The following is an 18,485-nucleotide window of genomic DNA, read 5'->3' on the forward strand; positions in this document are numbered from 1 at the left end:
GGGTAGGGGGCATGGCCTGAGGTTCCCCCATCAAGCCCCACTGGGCAGGGGGTGCAGCCTGAGGTCCCCTGTCAAGCCCCGCCAGGCAGGGGGCGTGACCTCAGGTCCCCTGGCCCAGCGCCGGGGTTGGGGGTGCAGCCTCAGGTCCCTTGGCCTGTGCTAGGGTGGGGGGCATGGCTGAGGTCTCCCATCAAGCCCTACCAGGCAGAGGGCATACCTTGAGGTGCCCTGTCAAGCCCTGCTGGGCGGGGGGGTGCGGCCTCAGGTCCCCTGGCTCAGTGCTGGGGTCGGGGAGCATATCCTGACATCCCCTGTCAAGCCCTGCCGGGTGGGGGGCACAGCCTGAGGTCCCCTGTCAAGCCCCATGGGGGCTTGGGGGGCGCAGCCTCAGGTCCCTGCTGATTGCTCATTAAGGCTTGTTGTGGGAATTCTGCCTCCCCTGTGGGCACAGCCATCTTGTGTTACAGAAACCCCCTGCCTCTGCTGTGGGTGTCACCATCTTTGTGGTGGAGTGATGGTTAATTTGCATATTTCCTCTTTATTATATAGGATGTAAAGAACTCCTAGAAATCAGTTACCAAAAGACAGACAACCCAATAGGAAAAAAAAAATAAGCAAGAAGAAACTAGAAGAATCACTTCACACAAAAGGATACAGCTGGAGCCCCTCATCCCCCACACAGAAGCAACACAGAAGAGTCTGGGGAGGGAGGGGGCATCTTGCAAGGCAAAAGAAAAATGGGGTTGGGCGAGAGATGAATCTTTTCTGTGTGGCTCTTCTTTCTGATGCTCTCCTGTCTGCAGAGACCATGCCATGCACCCACCGTGGCCTGGCCAGTGGGAGACGCAGCTGCTGAACAAATGCTTCTTTCTGGCTCTGAAGACGCTCCTAAGGTTCACTGATTCAGGCTCTCAGAGGACAATCCCTTGGGCCTGAGCACTCAGTTGCCTTTGGTGGGCTAATTCAACACCGCTCCACCCAGTCTCCCGTCCCCCCTTCCTCATTGCACAGGTCACGCTGCTGGCCCCTCACTCTTGTTCCCTAGGATTGCACTCCCAGATAAAACGGCCGCACAGTGAACCTGGGCTCTGCTTTCTGGGTGACTGAGGCGAGGACAGCATCATTCTCCTCCTCCCCCACTGCAGAGCCATTGTGGAGTCTTCCCACACCACCCCCACCCTAGCAACACCCTAGCAACAGGAAAGGCTATGATGGTGGACAGAACATACAGTGTGTTACCACGTGAACGGCATTTTAGGGGCAGGCTGTGCAGGGAATTGGCTGCCTGAGGGGAAGAGTGGATCCAAGAAGAGGTCCTGGGATACAAGCCCTCTACTCTGAAATGCCTTGGGCAACTCACCGCTCAGCCTAGAGCCCCGGGCTCTGCTACTGATCTCCTCTCTTGCTCCAAACCAAACCAGCTTTCTACATTTCTCACACAGCACACAGGGAAAGAGTTGTGATGCCTTTAAAGGTCTTTGTCTGATGCTAAGTGAAAGGCAAAGGAAAAAGTTTAATAAAGACTCCCTTTTAGGGTCATGAGCCCAGAGGCAAAGATGGACTTCTACAACCACAAGACTGTATAGCTACTGTTCTTTTACTGCACCATTGATTAAAGTTAAAAATTCTGGGCGCTCTCCCTCCCTGGAGCACACCTGTGCCTTTCTCTTTTCCTTCCTCTTCCCTTTCCCCCTCCCCACCCCAGGCACCCCCTCCATACCCAAGCATCCCCTCCCACCTCAGGGACCCCCTCCACACCCCCTCCACACCCAGGCACCCCCTCCCACCTCAGGGACCCCCTCCACACCCAAGGCACCCCCTCCATACCCCAGGCACCCCCTCCCATCCCAGGGACCCCCTCCAAACCCAAGGTGTGTTACCTTTATCTTCCTCACTCCCAAGCTCGAAGGGCCCTTCCTTTGCCTCTATAACGTGTTCCTAAGCCCATTTCTTTCTTCTATGAATTGCTTCTTCTACCTCTGTGATTTTATAAACAAATATTCTCTTTTTAAAAAATTCTGATTCCAAAACTATTTGGGGGATCATCATTCGTACAGATGGAGTGAGAGATTATTTTTTTAGCAGCAAGCTTTCCGGCAGTCACATCAGTTGCAGAGCAGCACCTTCTCTGGTGACAAGACAATGCCAGGCAGTATTTCCCATCACGCCCTGTGTTTACACCCATTTGAAGCTGCCAATTATGTCAGATCCTTGTCAACAGAAAACAAAAATGGTGCAAGCTGCTATTTAAATTAATTATTGACATTAAGTAGTCCCTGTCTCTAGATCATTATGACTGGACAAATTATTATGACCACCCCATCAATACTTCATTGGGCCACCTTTTGCCTTCAATACTGTGGCGATTCTTATTGGCATTGACTCCACAAGATGTTGAAAGGTGATGCGAGGCATCTGACACCATGCCTGATGAATAGCAGTGTCCAGTTCTGTGAGATTTGATGGTTGTGGAACCAGCTGCCTGATGGCTCTTTTAACTTCGTCCCACAAATGCTCAATTGGATTGAGATCTGGTGATTGTGGGGGCCACCTAAGCAAGGTAAAGTCTCCCTCATGTCCTTGAAACCACTCCTGCACAATACGAGCACCGTGGCACGGCGCATTGTCTTGTTAGGAGAAGCCATCTCCATTGGGATACGCCATCAACATGATAGGATGAACTTTATCAGCAATGATACTTAGGTATGTTGTGCTATTCAAACATTTATAATGATCTGGCCTTGCAGCAACTTCAGCGCGAAATAGCTAATTTGCCTACAAACATCAGGTGGTCATAATAATCTGGCCACTCAGTGTAGATAGATATAGATATAGATATAGATATAGATATAGATATAGATATAGATATAGATATAGATATAGATATAGATATAGATATAGATATAGATAGATATAGATAGATAGATATAGATATAGATATAGATATATAGATACAGATATAGATATAGATATAGATTAGAGGCCCGGTGCATGAAATTCATGCACGGGTGTGGTCCCTAGGCCTGGCCAGCAATCAAAGCACGAGCGTCTGGCATGGAAAGGCAGGTCCCAGCTGACCTCTGGGCCCTGGACAGCACCTGGGCCCCCGGGCCCCCGCACACCTCCTTCTGCCTGAGTCATCAGGCCCCTTCCTGGTTCCCTCAGCACCTGGGAGTCGGGTGGCGGTCCCACCCCTCCACCACCACCACTGGTTGCCATCTGCAGGGCAATCGGTGGGGCGATCAGGCACTGCTCACACCCACCTTGACCTGGCACTGCCAGCTCAACTGCTCCACCCCGCCGGGGTCCTGCTCTCATCGAGGCCAATCGGGCCGGCAGCACCTCCACTGCCACCCATTGCCAACGCAGCATTGCTGACGCCCGCCATGTTCCACGTCGCCCCCTGGTGGTCAGCACACATCATAGCAAGCAATTAAACTCCCAATTGAGGGGACAATTTGCATATTAGACTTTTATTATATAGGATATATATATATGTATATGTATATACATACATATAGGAATCTGGGAATTTGCTGAGTCTCTCTACTTTGTAAAAGTAGTTCAGGCTTGGCTGAACCACTGAGCCCTGCCAGTATGGCTCAGTGGTTGAGCATTACCTATGAACCAGGGCACATGCCGGGATTGCAGGCTTGATCTCCAGTAAGAGGTGTGTAGGAGGCAGCCATCCAATGATTCTCTCTCATCATTGATATTTCTCTCTCCCTCTCCTTTCCTCTCTGAAATCAAGATATATATATAATTTTAAAAGTAGTCCAGGTTTTCCCCAGATCATAGCATATAGAACTTTCACAGGACCTCTCTGAACCTTGGTTTGCTTAGCTGTAAAATGGGAGAATGCCTGCCATGCTTATTTCACAGGATCCTTTGGAAAATCAATCACAGTAACAGATTGCTTTCACTAACTGTAATACCAATTCATTGTGCAAATTGAACTGTAACTGTAGACAAAAGACCCAGAGGAGGTGGTTTGTTGGTGGAATTTCTCTATGTTCTCAATGAATCATATCTCACCCACAGCTGCTATTCCTGGACTTGAGCCCTACCCCAATTCCTGCTTCCATTTGCAGGAGAAAACTGCAATCTGTCTGTCGGTCTTCCACGCCATCCAGTGGTCTGTTGGCCAAATAACACCAACTTATCCAGTGGATTTGAAAGACTTGGGGAGAGTAATTCAAAATAATTCAGACTACTTAAATCTACCACTTGATTAAATGTATTTGGGGCCCCCATTTTTTTTTAATTAAATCTTTATTGTTCAGATTATTACATTTGTTCTCTTTTTTCCCCCCCATAACTCCCCTCCTCCCAGTTCCCGCCCCACCCTCTGCCCTCACTCCCCACCCACTGTCCTCATCCATAGGTGCACGATTTTTGTCCAGTCTCTTCCCGCATCTCCCACACCCCTTTCCCCCGCAAGAATAGTCAGTCCATTCCCTTTCTATGTCCCTGATTCTATTATAATCACCAGTTCATTCTGTTCATCGGATTATTTATTCACTTGATTCTTAGATTCACTTGTTGATAGATGCATATTTGTTGTTCATAATTTGTATCTTTACCTTTTTCTTCCTCTTCCTCTTCTTAAAGGATACCTTTCAGCATTTCATATAATCCTGGTTTGGTGGTGATGAACTCCTTTAGCTTTTCCTTATCTGTGAAGCTCTTTATCTGACCTTCAATTCTGAATGATAGCTTTGCTGGATAAAGTAATCTTGGTTGTAGGTTCTTGGTATTCATCACTTTGACTATTTCTTGCCACTCCCTTCTGGCCTGCAAAGTTTCTGTTGAGAAATCAGCTGACAGTCGTATGGGTATTCCCTTGTAGGTAACTGAGTTTCTTTCTCTTGCTGCTTTTAAGATTCTCTCTTTTTCTTTTGCTCTTGGCATTTTAATTATGATGTGTCTTGGTGTGGTCCTCTTTGGATTCCTTTGGTTTGGGGTTCTCCGCGCTTCTTGGACCTGTAAGTCCATTTCTTTCACCAGGTGGGGGAAGTTTTCTGTCATTATTTCTTCAAATAGGTTTTCAATATCTTGGTCTCTCTCATCTTCTGGCACCCCTATAATTCTGATGTTGGTACGCTTGAAGCTGTCCCAGAGGCTCCTTACACTATCCTCGCATTTTTGGATTCTTTTTTCATTTTGCTTTACCGGTTGGGTGTTTTTTGCTTCCTCGCATTTCAAATCATTGACTTGATTCTTGCGCTCCTCTGGTCTGCTGTCGGGAGTCTGTATAATATTCGTTATTTCAGTCCGTGTATGCTTAATTTCTAGTTGGTTCCCCAATATAACATCAAGGGTCTCATTAGTTTTCTTGTAGATCTCATTAAGTTTATCGGCAGCTTCTAAACAGTTCTTGAGAGACCTTAAAAGTGTAGTTCTGAATTCTATATCTTCCATTGACAATTTTGTCCTGTTTCTTTGTCTCCGCATTTTGTTATGCTTCCTTGGTGCACCCCCTAGTGGTCTTTGTTCGCAGTCTTATAGTTAAACCTTGTTGTAGCTAATACCAGGGAGGGTTTGACCTCCAGGCCAAGTGGCTATGAGAATCAGCTGTGTCTGCAGTGAAAGAACTTCTGTCCTCTAGGGAGGTGTTAATCTGGTGTTTGCCTGAGACTATCCGGCAAATGCCTCTGTGCAGGGCTTGGGCGGGGCGGGTCGTACAGGATCAACAGGGTGGGCCAGAGAGAGCAGTTATGGAGGCTCTCAGTCCTGTCCCCAGGGGCTCTGCCTCTCTGAGTCCCAGCACCCTCTGCAAAGCTCGGAGAGAAAGCTGCACTCGCTCTGACCGAAGCCAGACAGTCCCGCTTCTCCCGTTTGAGTCTGGGTCCCTAGACTCGCCGGGATCTGGAGCTCAGAGTCTGCGACTCCCTCCTGATTGAAAACGCCAACCGCGCCCTCCGCCGCCAGCCCGCTCCGCGCACTCCGCACCTCAGAATTTGACTTCAGCACTGTGCCTCCTCTGAGTGTCCGTATGCGTTTCTCTTTCCTCCTAGTTGTAGGACTTCCACTCAGCCAGCGTTCCTGTGGTTCTGGGTGATGTCCCTTCCATCTTTCAGTTTCACTTTTGAAGTAGTTGTTCAAGGCAGCAAACTCCGGCGTTAACCTATGCCGCCATCTTGGTTCTCTCCTGGGGCCCCCATTTTTAAAAGCTTGTTGAAAAATCAAATCATTAAATTGTGATATGAACAATAAATCCCTAATTTATCTTTGTAAATTAAGAAACGCATACATGAATCAACAGTTTTTCAGAATAACTTCTAAAAACAAATTCTTATTGTCTATTAAATAGCTTAGTTGTTTACAAACGGTCTCCAGATGCAAGTAAAATATTTAATATTAAAAGGAAATTCATATATTTAAGCATATTTATGATACAGTAGTGGCATTTTAAAATGAAAATGAGCAATGCCTACTTTTTTGTCTCAAAATTTTTGACCCAATCACTCCTCTACAGTTGAAAAGCAGTAACATTTTGTTGTCACTCAAATTTATTCATAACTTTTCCTTTATCCGAGCTCTGGAAACATGTATCATAAATACTTGTTAAAGAGAGAACAGTGCTTTCATCTTAGCTATGTCATTTCTCTGAGCAGTGATAACTATTTCAGACCATTAAAGCGCCAAAGACCTCTTGTCCCCTTTGGAAGAGGTCCACCGTGCTACTCAGGGGCCAAGGCTGCTCCCAGGAGGATTTGCTGTTCAGCAGGGGCCAGAAATGGACCCAGGCTCTTGGGGCCGCACAGTGGGAAGAACACTGGGTCCAAGGTCAGAAGCCTTAGTGCCCATTTAAACCAGAGTTGGTCTGGATTCTCGCTTCATTCTTTTCTCAAGGCCCCCTCCCCAGTGAGCTCATTTAAAAGAAACAAATTCCAACTCTAATTTGTGTCTGTCTTTTTTAAAGCTCTTGAAGAAATGGTGATAAAGAGGGGAAATTGCATTCTGCAGTACACACTCACTTTCTAGAAGTGTACACATCTCTTCTCCTTAGAATCCCATCCACCATGGCCACTGTCCCCCAAATTCTCTCCTTTCTAACCCCCAGCTGGCCTCTCCTTCACTCTGGGTCTTTTCCTTGATTCTATGAATAGCTGCATAGCCTCCACTTCTTCATCCCAATGAATGCCTCTAGGGAGGCAGGAGAGAATTCTGGGAGGACAGAGGCTAGAGAAGGGACCTTCCAGGAGGTCAACATTGTCACAGCTTTTGGCGGGTAAATTAACACTTTATGGCCTGAGGTTTTCTCCCTCTTCCTTTCTCCATAATAACTTCAATGATGCACTAGTCTGAACACTGTGTAGTTCTTTTACACTTATGCCCTAAGAAAGGTCATCCTCTCACATAAAAAGCTGTCCCTCCACACTGGGTAGGCCTACAAGTGTGTGAAACGTGTCTTAGTCTGCAAGCTGCTGTAACAAAATACTACAGGCTGGATGGCTTAACCAACAGATAATGAACTCCTCACAGTCCTGGAGACTAGGAAGTGTAAGATCAGGAACTGTAGGGTTTAGTAGTGCCTGGCTTGCAGGCCACCTTCTCACGGGGGGGGGGGGGGGGGGGATCTACTGTCTTTTATTATAAAGAAGCTAATTCTATCAGATTGGGACCCATTCTTATGACCTCTTTTAACCTCAATTACTTCCTTACTCCAAATGCACACTGGGGGCTAGGCGTTCCACCTCTGATGTTGTAGTGGACACAGTTCTGATCACAGCAGAAGGTAATAACCAGGAAGAAATGTGACCTTACCCAGCTCAAGTAGCGAAGCCAGACCTGACCTCCCATCTTCTGACATAAGCCAAAGAGCGCTGGTTCCCTGGCACCACAGTCTCTAGGACAACAAGGAGAAAGGGGAGAGGGGGTACAGCATGTGTTGGATTTCTCCTTGTGGTGCGTGAGCCTCTCCTCACTGATTCTCGGAGCAACCTCACCAGAGAGACGTCCCACTCTACAGCTGAGGAGTCCCTGGCTGAGACAAGGTGATTTGTTTCAGATGGTCCTTGTGGTCCTGGCAGAGTGGGACTTGAGTGCTTTGGACCACCCACAGCACGCCGTGAGGGGCGGGCACAGGATGCCCGGCAGGAGACAGCCCACTAGAGTAGAGGGCGCCATGAGCCTACGGGCGTGTCTTCTCTGACCCTCCTCCATGAAACGGGACACTAATGCTTCATCTCAAGGCTGTTCTGAGATTAAATAAGACCATGGGTGTGAATTGCTGGCCGAACCAGGGCTCCACCAGGCTGCTTCCCTCCCGGCTTCCCTCTGAGAGCCCTCCCAGACCTGGGAAGGCAGCTTCGCCTGAAATAACTAAGCACCTGCCAGCCTCCCACATGCAAGATTACAGGGAACAAAATGAATGAAAACTCCATTCCTTTTACTCACCAGCCAAAAAGTCCTGCCCTCCCAGCGGGGTGGATTCTAAAGCCAGTGGGCGAGCTGTCCGTTCCTTGGCAGGCTGCAGCAGGGAGCCACTGCCCACAACCTGGGAACACCAGTCCCAGCCTTCAAGCTTCAGGCTTCAGCCCAGGCACAGGCCTCACTCCCCACCCAGCCTCAGCGACACCCCCGACCCCTCCTCAGGCTCATGCCCATGTCCAATCAGTCCTGTCGCTCCTGCCTTAGCAGCGTCTCTACGGTCAGGTCCTCCTCTCTGTCCACCTTGCATGGCTTCACCTGGGGTCCTGAGCATCTCTCATGCACATGCCCCCGCTTAGAGTCTCACTGCTCCAGGCCCATCCCGTGCTGCTGCCTCCGGTCATCTCCCTCAAGCAGAGCCTATCCCATCACCGTCCTGCTTAAGGAGATGCCCCCTCCTTATGGTGGCATCCTTGAGTTTCATGCTCCACGCTGGCTCTCCTGCCATCCCAGGACACTGAGCCCTCCCACCAGCTCCTTGCAGGCGCTCCCCACCCAGGAACACCCGACCCTCTCTGCCTCACAAGCTCCTCTTTGCTCTCCCAAGCAGCTAAGCAGCTCACAGGGCACCTGGTCTAGGAAGCCTCCACTCCACCCTCTCAGGGGAGAACTACCACATTCTGCTGGTTTTCACAGCATTTGGACCATTTTTCACATTGTCTGACCATTAGCTTCTGGGCTCTGTCTTCCCTGCCGGACTGCGAGATCCTGGGGCACAAGGGCTGTTTTATTCATCTTTGCAGTCCCAGTGCCTGACTCAATAGATGCTCAATAAATGTTGACTGACTGAATGAATGAGGTCTCTTCTTTTTATTGTGAATGAAGTTCTATACATTTTAAGTTCAAAATCAACCTTCAATGTATCTGAAATTACCTATCTTAATTTTTTCTCTCTTGCCCTGTATTCATTCATCTTTCTGAATGTTAAGTCCTAGAAATAAACGTCTTTCCATCCCTGTAGGCTCCATGTTGATTGGCTGACCGACCCACTGACTTCCCAATGGGACCAAATCTGCGGGCCCTACACACAGCTCCCTTGGCTGGTGGCTCTGCCCATTGGATCTACTCTCTCCGCAGGGATGGGAGTAAGGAAGAAGCCGCACCTGGCTTCATGGCTCAGGCTTGTTTTCTTGGCTGCTCAGGGTGCTGAGGTGGTTAATAGGCAAATCAGTCTCCGTATTCAAATACGCAGTTAATAAATCCTGAAAGAGATACAAATCCAAATCTTCCAGCAGCGCCTGTAGGCAAAACCTGTGCTTTTCCTAATCCCCCTTAACCCCTAAGGATCACCATCTTTTCCACCATGGCAAGTGGGCTTAGGACCAGATGGTGGGCAGCATCGCTCCCTGAGAATTCGAGCCTGGGAGATCTCCCCTGGGAGATTTCCTGACTCTATGCAAAGGATTCTCACCAGGGGAGGAGCCATGGCTGGAGGCTGTGTGCCCTGTTTAAATGCAGCAGCACCTCTACCGGCTACCATGTGCACCTGAGCTTCCTAGCACAACCCAGCCCGCAGCGGAGAGCATACAAGCCATTGCAGGGCCAGCCCTGGGACCTGGTAAGCCTAGAAGCCCTCGTGTTGAAGACACGCGTTTAATTCCCCCCTCCCCCCCCCCCCCCCCCACCTACCTCCGGAGCTGGTCTCTCTCAAACTAGGACTCTGACCACACTTTGGAGTGGAACCACACGTATGGTACAGAGCTGCCAGATCCAGGTAGAGGCTGATCCAGCCAAGGTCATGATGCTCTGCAGCCCCCCCCTCCCCTTTTTTTTAAATCCATCTTTTTTAAAATATATGTATTTTTATTGATTTCAGAGAGGAAGGAAGAGGGAGAGAGAGATGGAAACATCCATGATGAGAGAATCACTGATCGGCTGCCTCCTGCAAGTCCTCCACTAAGGGTCGAGCCCACAATCTTGACCAGAATCGAACCTGGGACCTTTCAGTTCGCAGGCCGATACTCTATCCACTGAACCAAACCAGCTAGGCCCCTTTTTTGTTGTTGTTAATCCTCACCCGAAGATATTTTCCCATTGATTTTTAGGGAGAGTAGAAGAGAGGAGAGACAGAGAGAAACATTTATGTGAGAGAAACACATGGATTCGTTGCCTCCTGTGCGAGCCCTAACTAGGGCCCCGGGTCAGGGAGGAGCCTGCAACCAAGGTACATGCCCTTGACCGGAATTGAACCCCAGGACACTTTGGTCCACGGGTCGATGCTCTATCCACTGAGCTAAACTGGCTAGGGCTGTGGTCCCTTTTGCTTCCCCCCAGGGGCAGCAGGAGCAGCAGGAGCAGCTGGGCTCCCAGAAGGAGCCTCCCAGGAGATGGAGAAGCTGGATACGAATGCCTCAGAGGAACAGGGACTCTGCCAGCTCTCGGAGGACTACAAGCAAATCTACCTCCCCCTGACCTACAGCATCATCTTCCTGCTAGGGCTGCCCCTGAACGGCAGCGTCCTGTGGCTCTCCTGGCGCCAAACCAAGCGCTGGAGCTGTGCCACCATCTACCTGGTGAACCTGATGGTGGCCGACCTGCTGTACGTGCTGACGCTGCCCTTCCTCATCGTCGCCTACTCCCTGGGCGACTGGTGGCCCTTTGGGGAACTGCTCTGCAGGCTGGTGCGCTTCCTGTTCTACACCAACCTCTACGGCAGCATCCTGCTACTGACCTGCATCTCCGTGCACCGCTTCCTGGGCGTGTGCCACCCCCTGAGGTCGCTGCCTTACCGGACCCGCCGGCACGCCCTGCTGGGTGTAGCTGCCACCTGGGCCCTGGTGGTCCTCCAGCTGCTGCCCACACTGGGCTTCGCCCACACGGCCTACATCGGCGGCCAGATGGTCTGCTACGACATGACCAGTCCGGAGAACTTCGATCGGTTTTTTGCCTACAGTATGGTTCTGACGTTGTCCGGCTTTGTCATGCCCTCCTTGGTCATCTTGGTGTGCTACTCGCTGATGGTCCGGAGCCTGGCCACGCCGGAGGAGACCCTCGAGAGGGCGGGGAACACCACCCGGGCCAAGTCCATCCGGACCATCCTGCTGGTGTGCAGCCTCTTCGCCCTCTGCTTTGTGCCCTTCCACGTCTCTCGCTCCTTCTACATCACACTCCGCTTCCTGGCTTCCCAGGACTGCCAGCTGCTGACGGTGGGCAGCATGGCCTACAAGGTGTGGAGGCCTCTGGTGAGCATGAGCAGCTGCCTTAACCCGGTCCTGTACTTCCTGTCGGTCGGGAACAACAGAGTCAGGCTCTTCCAAAAACTGAGGCATGACAAGGCGGGCGAGCACCCAGCTGGAGGCAAGGGAGAGAGACCCCGGGGTGGGCAGATCTGGGTAGTGCCAAGATGAAGGTGGGGGAAGCGAGCTCCAAGATGTTACAGTTACAATGACTTGGTGGAAGACAGTCCTGTGCTGATGGGAGAGGGACTCACGATTGCCTAGTGGTGTCCTGCTGGAAAGGGCTGTACATTGATGTTGAGATGTCAAAATAATATGGAGAGACCTATGTGGAATCTAATGAACAAAATAAACTAATGAACAAAACAGATCCAGAGACATAGAAGCATGGAACAGACTGTTGAATCTCAGAGGGAAGGCAGGGGAGGGTGGGTGGGTGGGTGGGAGGAGATCAGCCAAAGAACTTGTATGCATATATGCATAACCCATGGACACAGAGAATAGGATGGTGAAGGTTTGGGGGGTGAGGGGACGGACGAGGGGGGAGGGGCTAGAAGGGATCAATGGGGGACGTATGTAATACTTTCAACAATAAAGATTTAATAAATAAGTTTTAAAAAACATACACAAAATTGGCAAAAGAAAAGAAAGAATATGGAGAGAGCCACCAACACAAAGGAAATTTTTATTTTAATGACAGCTGACATTTATCACATCATTCAGGCCTTTCAGCTCAAATGTCACCTCCTCAGAAGCCATGCCAGCCTATCAAAGCTAATGTTGGTATCTCTTCCCATAACGCAGTCACTGTATTTTCCTACCCATTGTCTTGTTAACACTTATTAGTATCTGGGCTTGTTAACTAGTTTACTTATTTATGATCTGTCTCCCCCCCCTAGACTATGGGCTACTATAGGACAGGGACCTGGTCTGACTACTGTGCCTCTAATGCCAGTCTCCACAGCAGGGCCCAAGACATGGTGAGGGCACAGGATAAGGGGGCTGAATGAATAAGTGAAGGAATAAATGGATGGGTGAGTGAATTACTATGGAATCACTATGAACTGCTATGTAAGAGCACTTTACATGGAGTAACTCACTGAATACTCACAACAGCCCTTGGAGGTGGGAGCTACTGGTGGCCCCAGGTACAAATAAGAGGACCACAGCACAGAGCTCAGAGTAACCTGTCCAAGATCACCTGGGGAAGGCCCACGCCACAGTGCTGCCTGGAAGCTCTGGACCCAGGAACTGAAGGGCACACTCCTAAGACGGGAGCACATGGCCCCGTCCAGAGACTGGTCTGAGCCAGCCCGTGCCCCTGGACAGTCGGCTGGTTTTATGTCAGCTCGCTCATTAATTGCTCTTCTCTACAGACCATGCATATATAGGAGGAGCTCTTTCACTATCTTACTAAGCAGTGTTCTGGCTGAGGTTAGAGAGAGCTCTGCAGGTAAAGTGGGGGTGCAGGTTAAAGTGACTTCATGAATGCAGGGTTCTGTTGGAACATGATGCCTCAGTTTATGACAGATAAGTTTTACCACTGTCTTAAATCACAATATGATGTTCATTCTCTAAAATAAAAATTATTTAAAAGCCAAGGTAATTCAAAAAAATGACCTTTAAAAAAAAAACCTCCTATTTAAACAATAATGATCTGCAAAGACTTCTCAGATCTAATCACATATTATTTAAGAATTCATTATAATCTCTTTATGAAGAGGTGGATAAACCTTTTTCATAAAAAACAAAGTGAAACCCCTCATTACCACCCCACTCTAATTACTAAAAATGTCTGAGTAAACCATATATATGTCTAGAGTATAAAATTTTATTCTAAAAGTTCAGTTTATTGCTTTCAAGGGCACACAATAATTAGAGCTAGACGAAGTGTTGCCAGCAGATTTCCTTAGGATAATTAGCTTAATGAATAGGGAAGGATGTTTTCTGATTAGCAGGTCAGCTGTTTCCTCATGAGTAAATGTTTCTATAGTAGCTGAGAGAGCTTCAAGCTGTTTGCTCTTTTGAACATTCGCTTAGCTTATTAATTTTTGTCTCTTTCTTTGCATAACACACTGGGAAGATTCAGCCAACTTAGAGTCCGAATGATCTATCCCCCCTTATAAATGAATGAAGTTTAACATTACTGGAGAATGGGTGCACTAGGCTCCCCCAGGCAGCTTAAACCCACCCCACACCTCACTTAGCCATGACCTCTAATGCCCACCAGTCCTGGAAGTGGGAAGAAAATGAACCTAGAATCCTCGGGATGCATCGCCTTTATCTGAAAACCAAGTGCTTTATACCCCTGCCAACATGTGCCAGCTAACCTATGCTTGCAATTACTTCTCTGATCCATATAATGCTAATTGTTTCTGTGGTCTTTTGACCTCCTTAACAGCAAAGAGTATAAGCATCCATTTCTAACTTTTTTCTGGATAGTTGGGATCAAAAAGTTTTAACGTAGCTGACATTGTATCCCGGTTTTCGGGGACCGTTAAGACAAAAGAAACAAACTAGACTAGTGGGTCCCCTTTGTAAGAGGAGCTGGGGACGCACTGTCCAGCATAAGTTTCTCCCGTGGTTATGGGAAACCCATCCCACAGAAGGGGACAAGGAGACCAGAAGAAACAAAAGTTCTTCCTGTGCCCTAGCTGCTCTGGCTCAGTGGAGAGAGCGTTGGCCTGCGCACTGAAGGGTCTGGGTTTGATTCCGGTCAAGGCCACGTACCTCGGTTGCAGGCTCGATCCCCGGCATGTTAGAAGTCTCTCTCTCACAGGACACATGTTTCTCTCCTTCTCTCTCTCCCTGTCCCTTCCACTCTCTCTACAATAAATTAATGGGAAAATATCCTCGGGTGAGGATTAACAAAACAAAAAGTTCTTCCTGAATCTACCCACCATCCTGGTGAAAGCTGGGATCTCTAAATGTGGTGTCCCTCTGGGTCCCGAGCATCTTGCATGATCTGCCTGGTTGTTTGGCAGCTTAAAATAAAATCAAAAGTCAGCGAATATTATCATGTTCAAAATACCATGAATGCGGAGCAGTACTAGATGCGGTAGCCACTTACAAAAGTATCAAGCACAGTGCCAGTCTGTAAGAAGGCTACAGGAGAGACAAAACAAACCTAAACAACAATACGCACACTAATCAACAACTTCAGCAGCTATGGAAGAAGAAGTCATGTCAATTACCGACTAATCCAAATGAACAATACAGACAGGAAATATTAGGGAAGTTTGGGGGAGGGTGGTGAGAGCACTTTCAGCTGAGAGAGAGCCAAGAAGGGTATTATGAGTCTGCTGAAGGCTGCATGAAATTTCAATTATTGGAATTCCCCAAGCAATGCAGAAAATGAAGCACTTTTGTGAAAGCCAACGTTTGGTTCCTAAAGGGGAAGAGGGAGATCATTCTGGGAGGGAAAGAACCACTGTTCAAGGCACAGGGAACCACCAAGGGTATTTGAGCAGGAGAGGGTGATATGATCAGAGATGTGACTTAGAAGTGTATTGGCAGCCCCCATGTTTGAATGAATTTGAAAAAAGAAACAAAATGTGACAGCAGACTTCAAGGTCTCCTTACTGGTCTTCCTTTCCCTCGAAGACATCCCACATAACACCTCCAGATTTTCCTTAAAACAGCGTTTTTCATACATCACCGCCTCCCCAATTGTGTCAGTTTCCTTCCTATACCATCATTTCCATACAACAAAGTTCAGATATCTCCTGTTGGCATACTAGGCCCATCACTGTCTACAAGGGAACTGTTCAACTCACAGGTCTCCTACCACACCAGGTGGACGTCTACCCCTCACATTTACCACAGGGCCACCATCTGCCAAAAAACAATAATCCCTTCTCCAAATGCCTAAGTACTCATCTTCCCAGACCATGAGTTCTCCTTCCTCCAGCTACCCCCAAACTCACTCACTCTGCCTGCTGACTTACCACCACAATCCACTGGGCTTCTCACCTTGGAGTTGATGATGGGCTCCTTTATCATTTCAGTCTGTGTTTCTCCCCCACTATTTGACTGTTCAATCTATAGAACAGGGCATCCTAGTAACATTCTGAACATAGTAGACACTTAATAAGCAATGGTGATGCTGATGATGGAGGAAGAAGAAGGTGGTCAACATTCAGAAGACCACTGCAGTGATCCAAACATACAGATAATGGGCACGAGTAGAACTAACAAGACTTTAAGGCATACTGGAAAGAATGAGGAGAAATAAAATGATTATTTGGACACAAGTGGTAAAAGAGACATAAAAATGACTCAGGGATTCTCAGCCTGAGGAACCAGAAGAAAACTAGCACATAGTGGGTGCTCAATAGTCTTGGGGGAAGAAAAGGAAAGAAAGGGAGGGAGGGAAGGGTGGGAGGAACGGAATGAGGCTGTGCATTGTGGGGGACAGTTCAGACTCAGACAAGTGCAACGTGAACTGCCTGTGAGACGAGTTGGAAATGTAGGATGGAGGATCTGAGACAGCTGGGGCTCAAGCTCTGGATTTAGAGTTATCTGTCCAGGCGAATATTTACAACTGCAGACATAAATAATCTCTCTGAGGGAGAAGAAAAAAGAATGAACGAACAGAGGACCTAGGAGATACAGGAATCATAAAACCTTCTGACAGGGAATACAGGGATAGGGGTTGGGGGTAGATAATAGAGCACTGGAAAATCAAATGAGGTTTTAAGAGAGTTGTCAAGGGTGTTACATAAAACAGACCAGGCAAAAAAGCACAAACAGATGTCTCTCAGCAAACAACTCAAATGCCCTCTTCTAAGGAGCCTCCCCTGATCGCCCATCAGAAGGCCCTATTCCTTCTCTGACCCATCAGCCGTCCCTGTGAGGGGACACCTTCCCTCCTGCCAGGTCTGAGCAGCATCATTTAAACCCTCTTCTCTCCCTTCCTGCAGGATCTAGCAGAGGCCTGAACACATGGGGACTCACTAAATCTTTGTGGAATAAATGAATATACAGCAAACAGTTCTCCTGTGTATGCTTTCCTGGAATTACTGCCTAAACCCAATTTATAAATGTGTGCCTATAAAACTAAATCACAAGTTGTTTGGGATTTATTTGTTCTAACACCAACTCCAATTCACTGCAATTCCAGGACACACAATACCTACAAGCATTCTCACTTTTTAGCCCACAACTCAAAGACAATGAAGAGGGGAAATTTTTCACAAAGTCATTTGCAATCCAGCATAACCTCAGCTTATAAAATCATGTATTCTCATTATCATTTACTTTCTTGTGAACAAGCCAAATTTCTGTAGTATTTCCATTTCTCAACTCTTTGTTGAGGGTTGGTATTTTTTAATGTATCAAACAACTTCCAAGGTAATGGCTTTAAGAATTACTCCATGATAAGAGCAGAACTTATGTTCCTGCAGCAAGCTATAACTGGGCGTTTTTATAGTGGTTAAATCATGAACAAAAAGCAAGAAGTGCCACTCCAAGAAAATTAACGAATCAGAGAGTCTGAGAATGTTCCACTCCACAAGTGGAAAAATACATTAACAATGAGACCTTTCGAGAGTGTTATCCCAACAATCAAAGAAACAGCCATTCAAGACTCCTTATGTTCTCTCTTCTTTTATAGCCTAGTTTCTTGCAAGGGGAGATTATACTTTTTTCCTTTTCATTTTTATTTTTTTGCGCAATTTCTACCTTGAAGTTATACTCCAAATCTTTACAAATCAGCTGCTGCCCGTCCCACTGCAATTGCTCTCAACAATGCATCAATGACTTATCAGTTACAACTGAATGGGCACCCAGACCCTATCCTGCTTGAGTGTCGGGGCATTTGCCACTGTCACCCACTCTCTTCTTAAACTCCCCCTTTCTTCCACAGAATGAACCCTCCCCTACTTCCCTTCTCATCTTGTCCTGCTCCCACCCTGTAAGTGTGGGTGGGTGTACCTTAGGATTCTGTCCTCTGATTTATTTTAAATGTGTTTTTATTGATTTTAGAGAAAGAGGGAGATAGAGAAACATTGATGTGAGAGCACAGCATTGATCGGCTGCCTCCTGCACGCCCCCTACTGGGGATCGAGCCCACAACCCAGACATGTGTCCTGACGGGGAATGGAACTGGTGACCTCTTGGTTCATGGGTTGACGCTCAACCACTGAGCCACACTGGCTGAGCTTGGCACTCTTCTCTCGTTCCCACACTCTTCCTGCACAATCTCACTGACTCCCTGATGGGCCAGAAATCTTCTTGTATTTCAAATCTATGCTTCCACCCATACAACAGACCCTCGGGCACTGCAAACTTCAAAATGCCAAAACTGAAATCATTTTCCTCCCAAACCTGCTCTTTCTGGTAAAGTGGCAACATCATCCATCCACACCGGAAATCTGGGAGTCATCCTCAACTCCGGCCTCTCTCCCTCATCACAGTCGTGCTCACAGTCAGTTCGAAGGATCACTAGAACCTGTTCTCTCCTTCCTCTCAACTGCCAGTGCCTTCGTTCAAATTCCCATCATCTCTTGTGGGCTTCACTGCTCCAACCTACTGACTCCACATTTGTTCCCCTTAACCTGCAATTAATTCCCTTCCTTCTGGTAGAGTCATCTTCCAAAATGTAAATCCTTTCTTAATCCCCAACATAAAAATCTTCCAAAAGCTCCGATTTGCCTTCAGGATTAAGATAAAAATAAGTCAGGCCGGAGTGGCTCAGTTGGTTGAGCATCGTCCTGTGCACAGAAAGGCTGCCAGTTCAATTCTCCAGTCAGGGCACAGGCCTGGGTTGTGGGTTCGATCCCCAGTTGGGGTACATATGTAAGGCAACCAATCAATGTTTCGCACATCAATTTTTCTCTCTCTTTCTTCCTCTCAAAGCATTTCCTTGGGTGA

The 18,485-nt window shown here is 47.9% G+C and overlaps 1 protein-coding gene and 1 long non-coding RNA gene across 2 annotated transcripts; both read right to left on the minus strand.

Moving 5' to 3' along the window:
* Positions 1 to 6,123: 6,123 nt before the first annotated feature.
* Positions 6,124 to 10,017, minus strand: LOC118677610. The gene is made up of 3 exons (XR_004974434.1): positions 8,404 to 10,017; positions 7,771 to 7,852; positions 6,124 to 6,173 (listed from the first exon to the last, which is right to left on the minus strand). It is a non-coding gene; the product is annotated as an uncharacterized LOC118677610 (long non-coding RNA).
* A 65-nt stretch (positions 10,018 to 10,082) lies between these two features.
* On the minus strand, positions 10,083 to 17,660 carry LOC118677449. The gene is made up of 2 exons (XM_036352575.1): positions 14,513 to 17,660; positions 10,083 to 11,948 (listed from the first exon to the last, which is right to left on the minus strand). The coding sequence occupies exons 1-2, from the start codon at positions 14,513 to 14,515 to the stop codon at positions 11,100 to 11,102; spliced, it is 852 nt and encodes a 283-aa protein (XP_036208468.1). The 5' UTR covers positions 14,516 to 17,660; the 3' UTR covers positions 10,083 to 11,099.
* Between the last annotated feature and the right edge of the window lie 825 nt (positions 17,661 to 18,485).

This window comes from Myotis myotis, unplaced genomic scaffold, assembly GCF_014108235.1.
Source record: "Myotis myotis isolate mMyoMyo1 unplaced genomic scaffold, mMyoMyo1.p scaffold_m19_p_2, whole genome shotgun sequence".
Taxonomy (NCBI): domain Eukaryota; kingdom Metazoa; phylum Chordata; class Mammalia; order Chiroptera; family Vespertilionidae; genus Myotis; species Myotis myotis.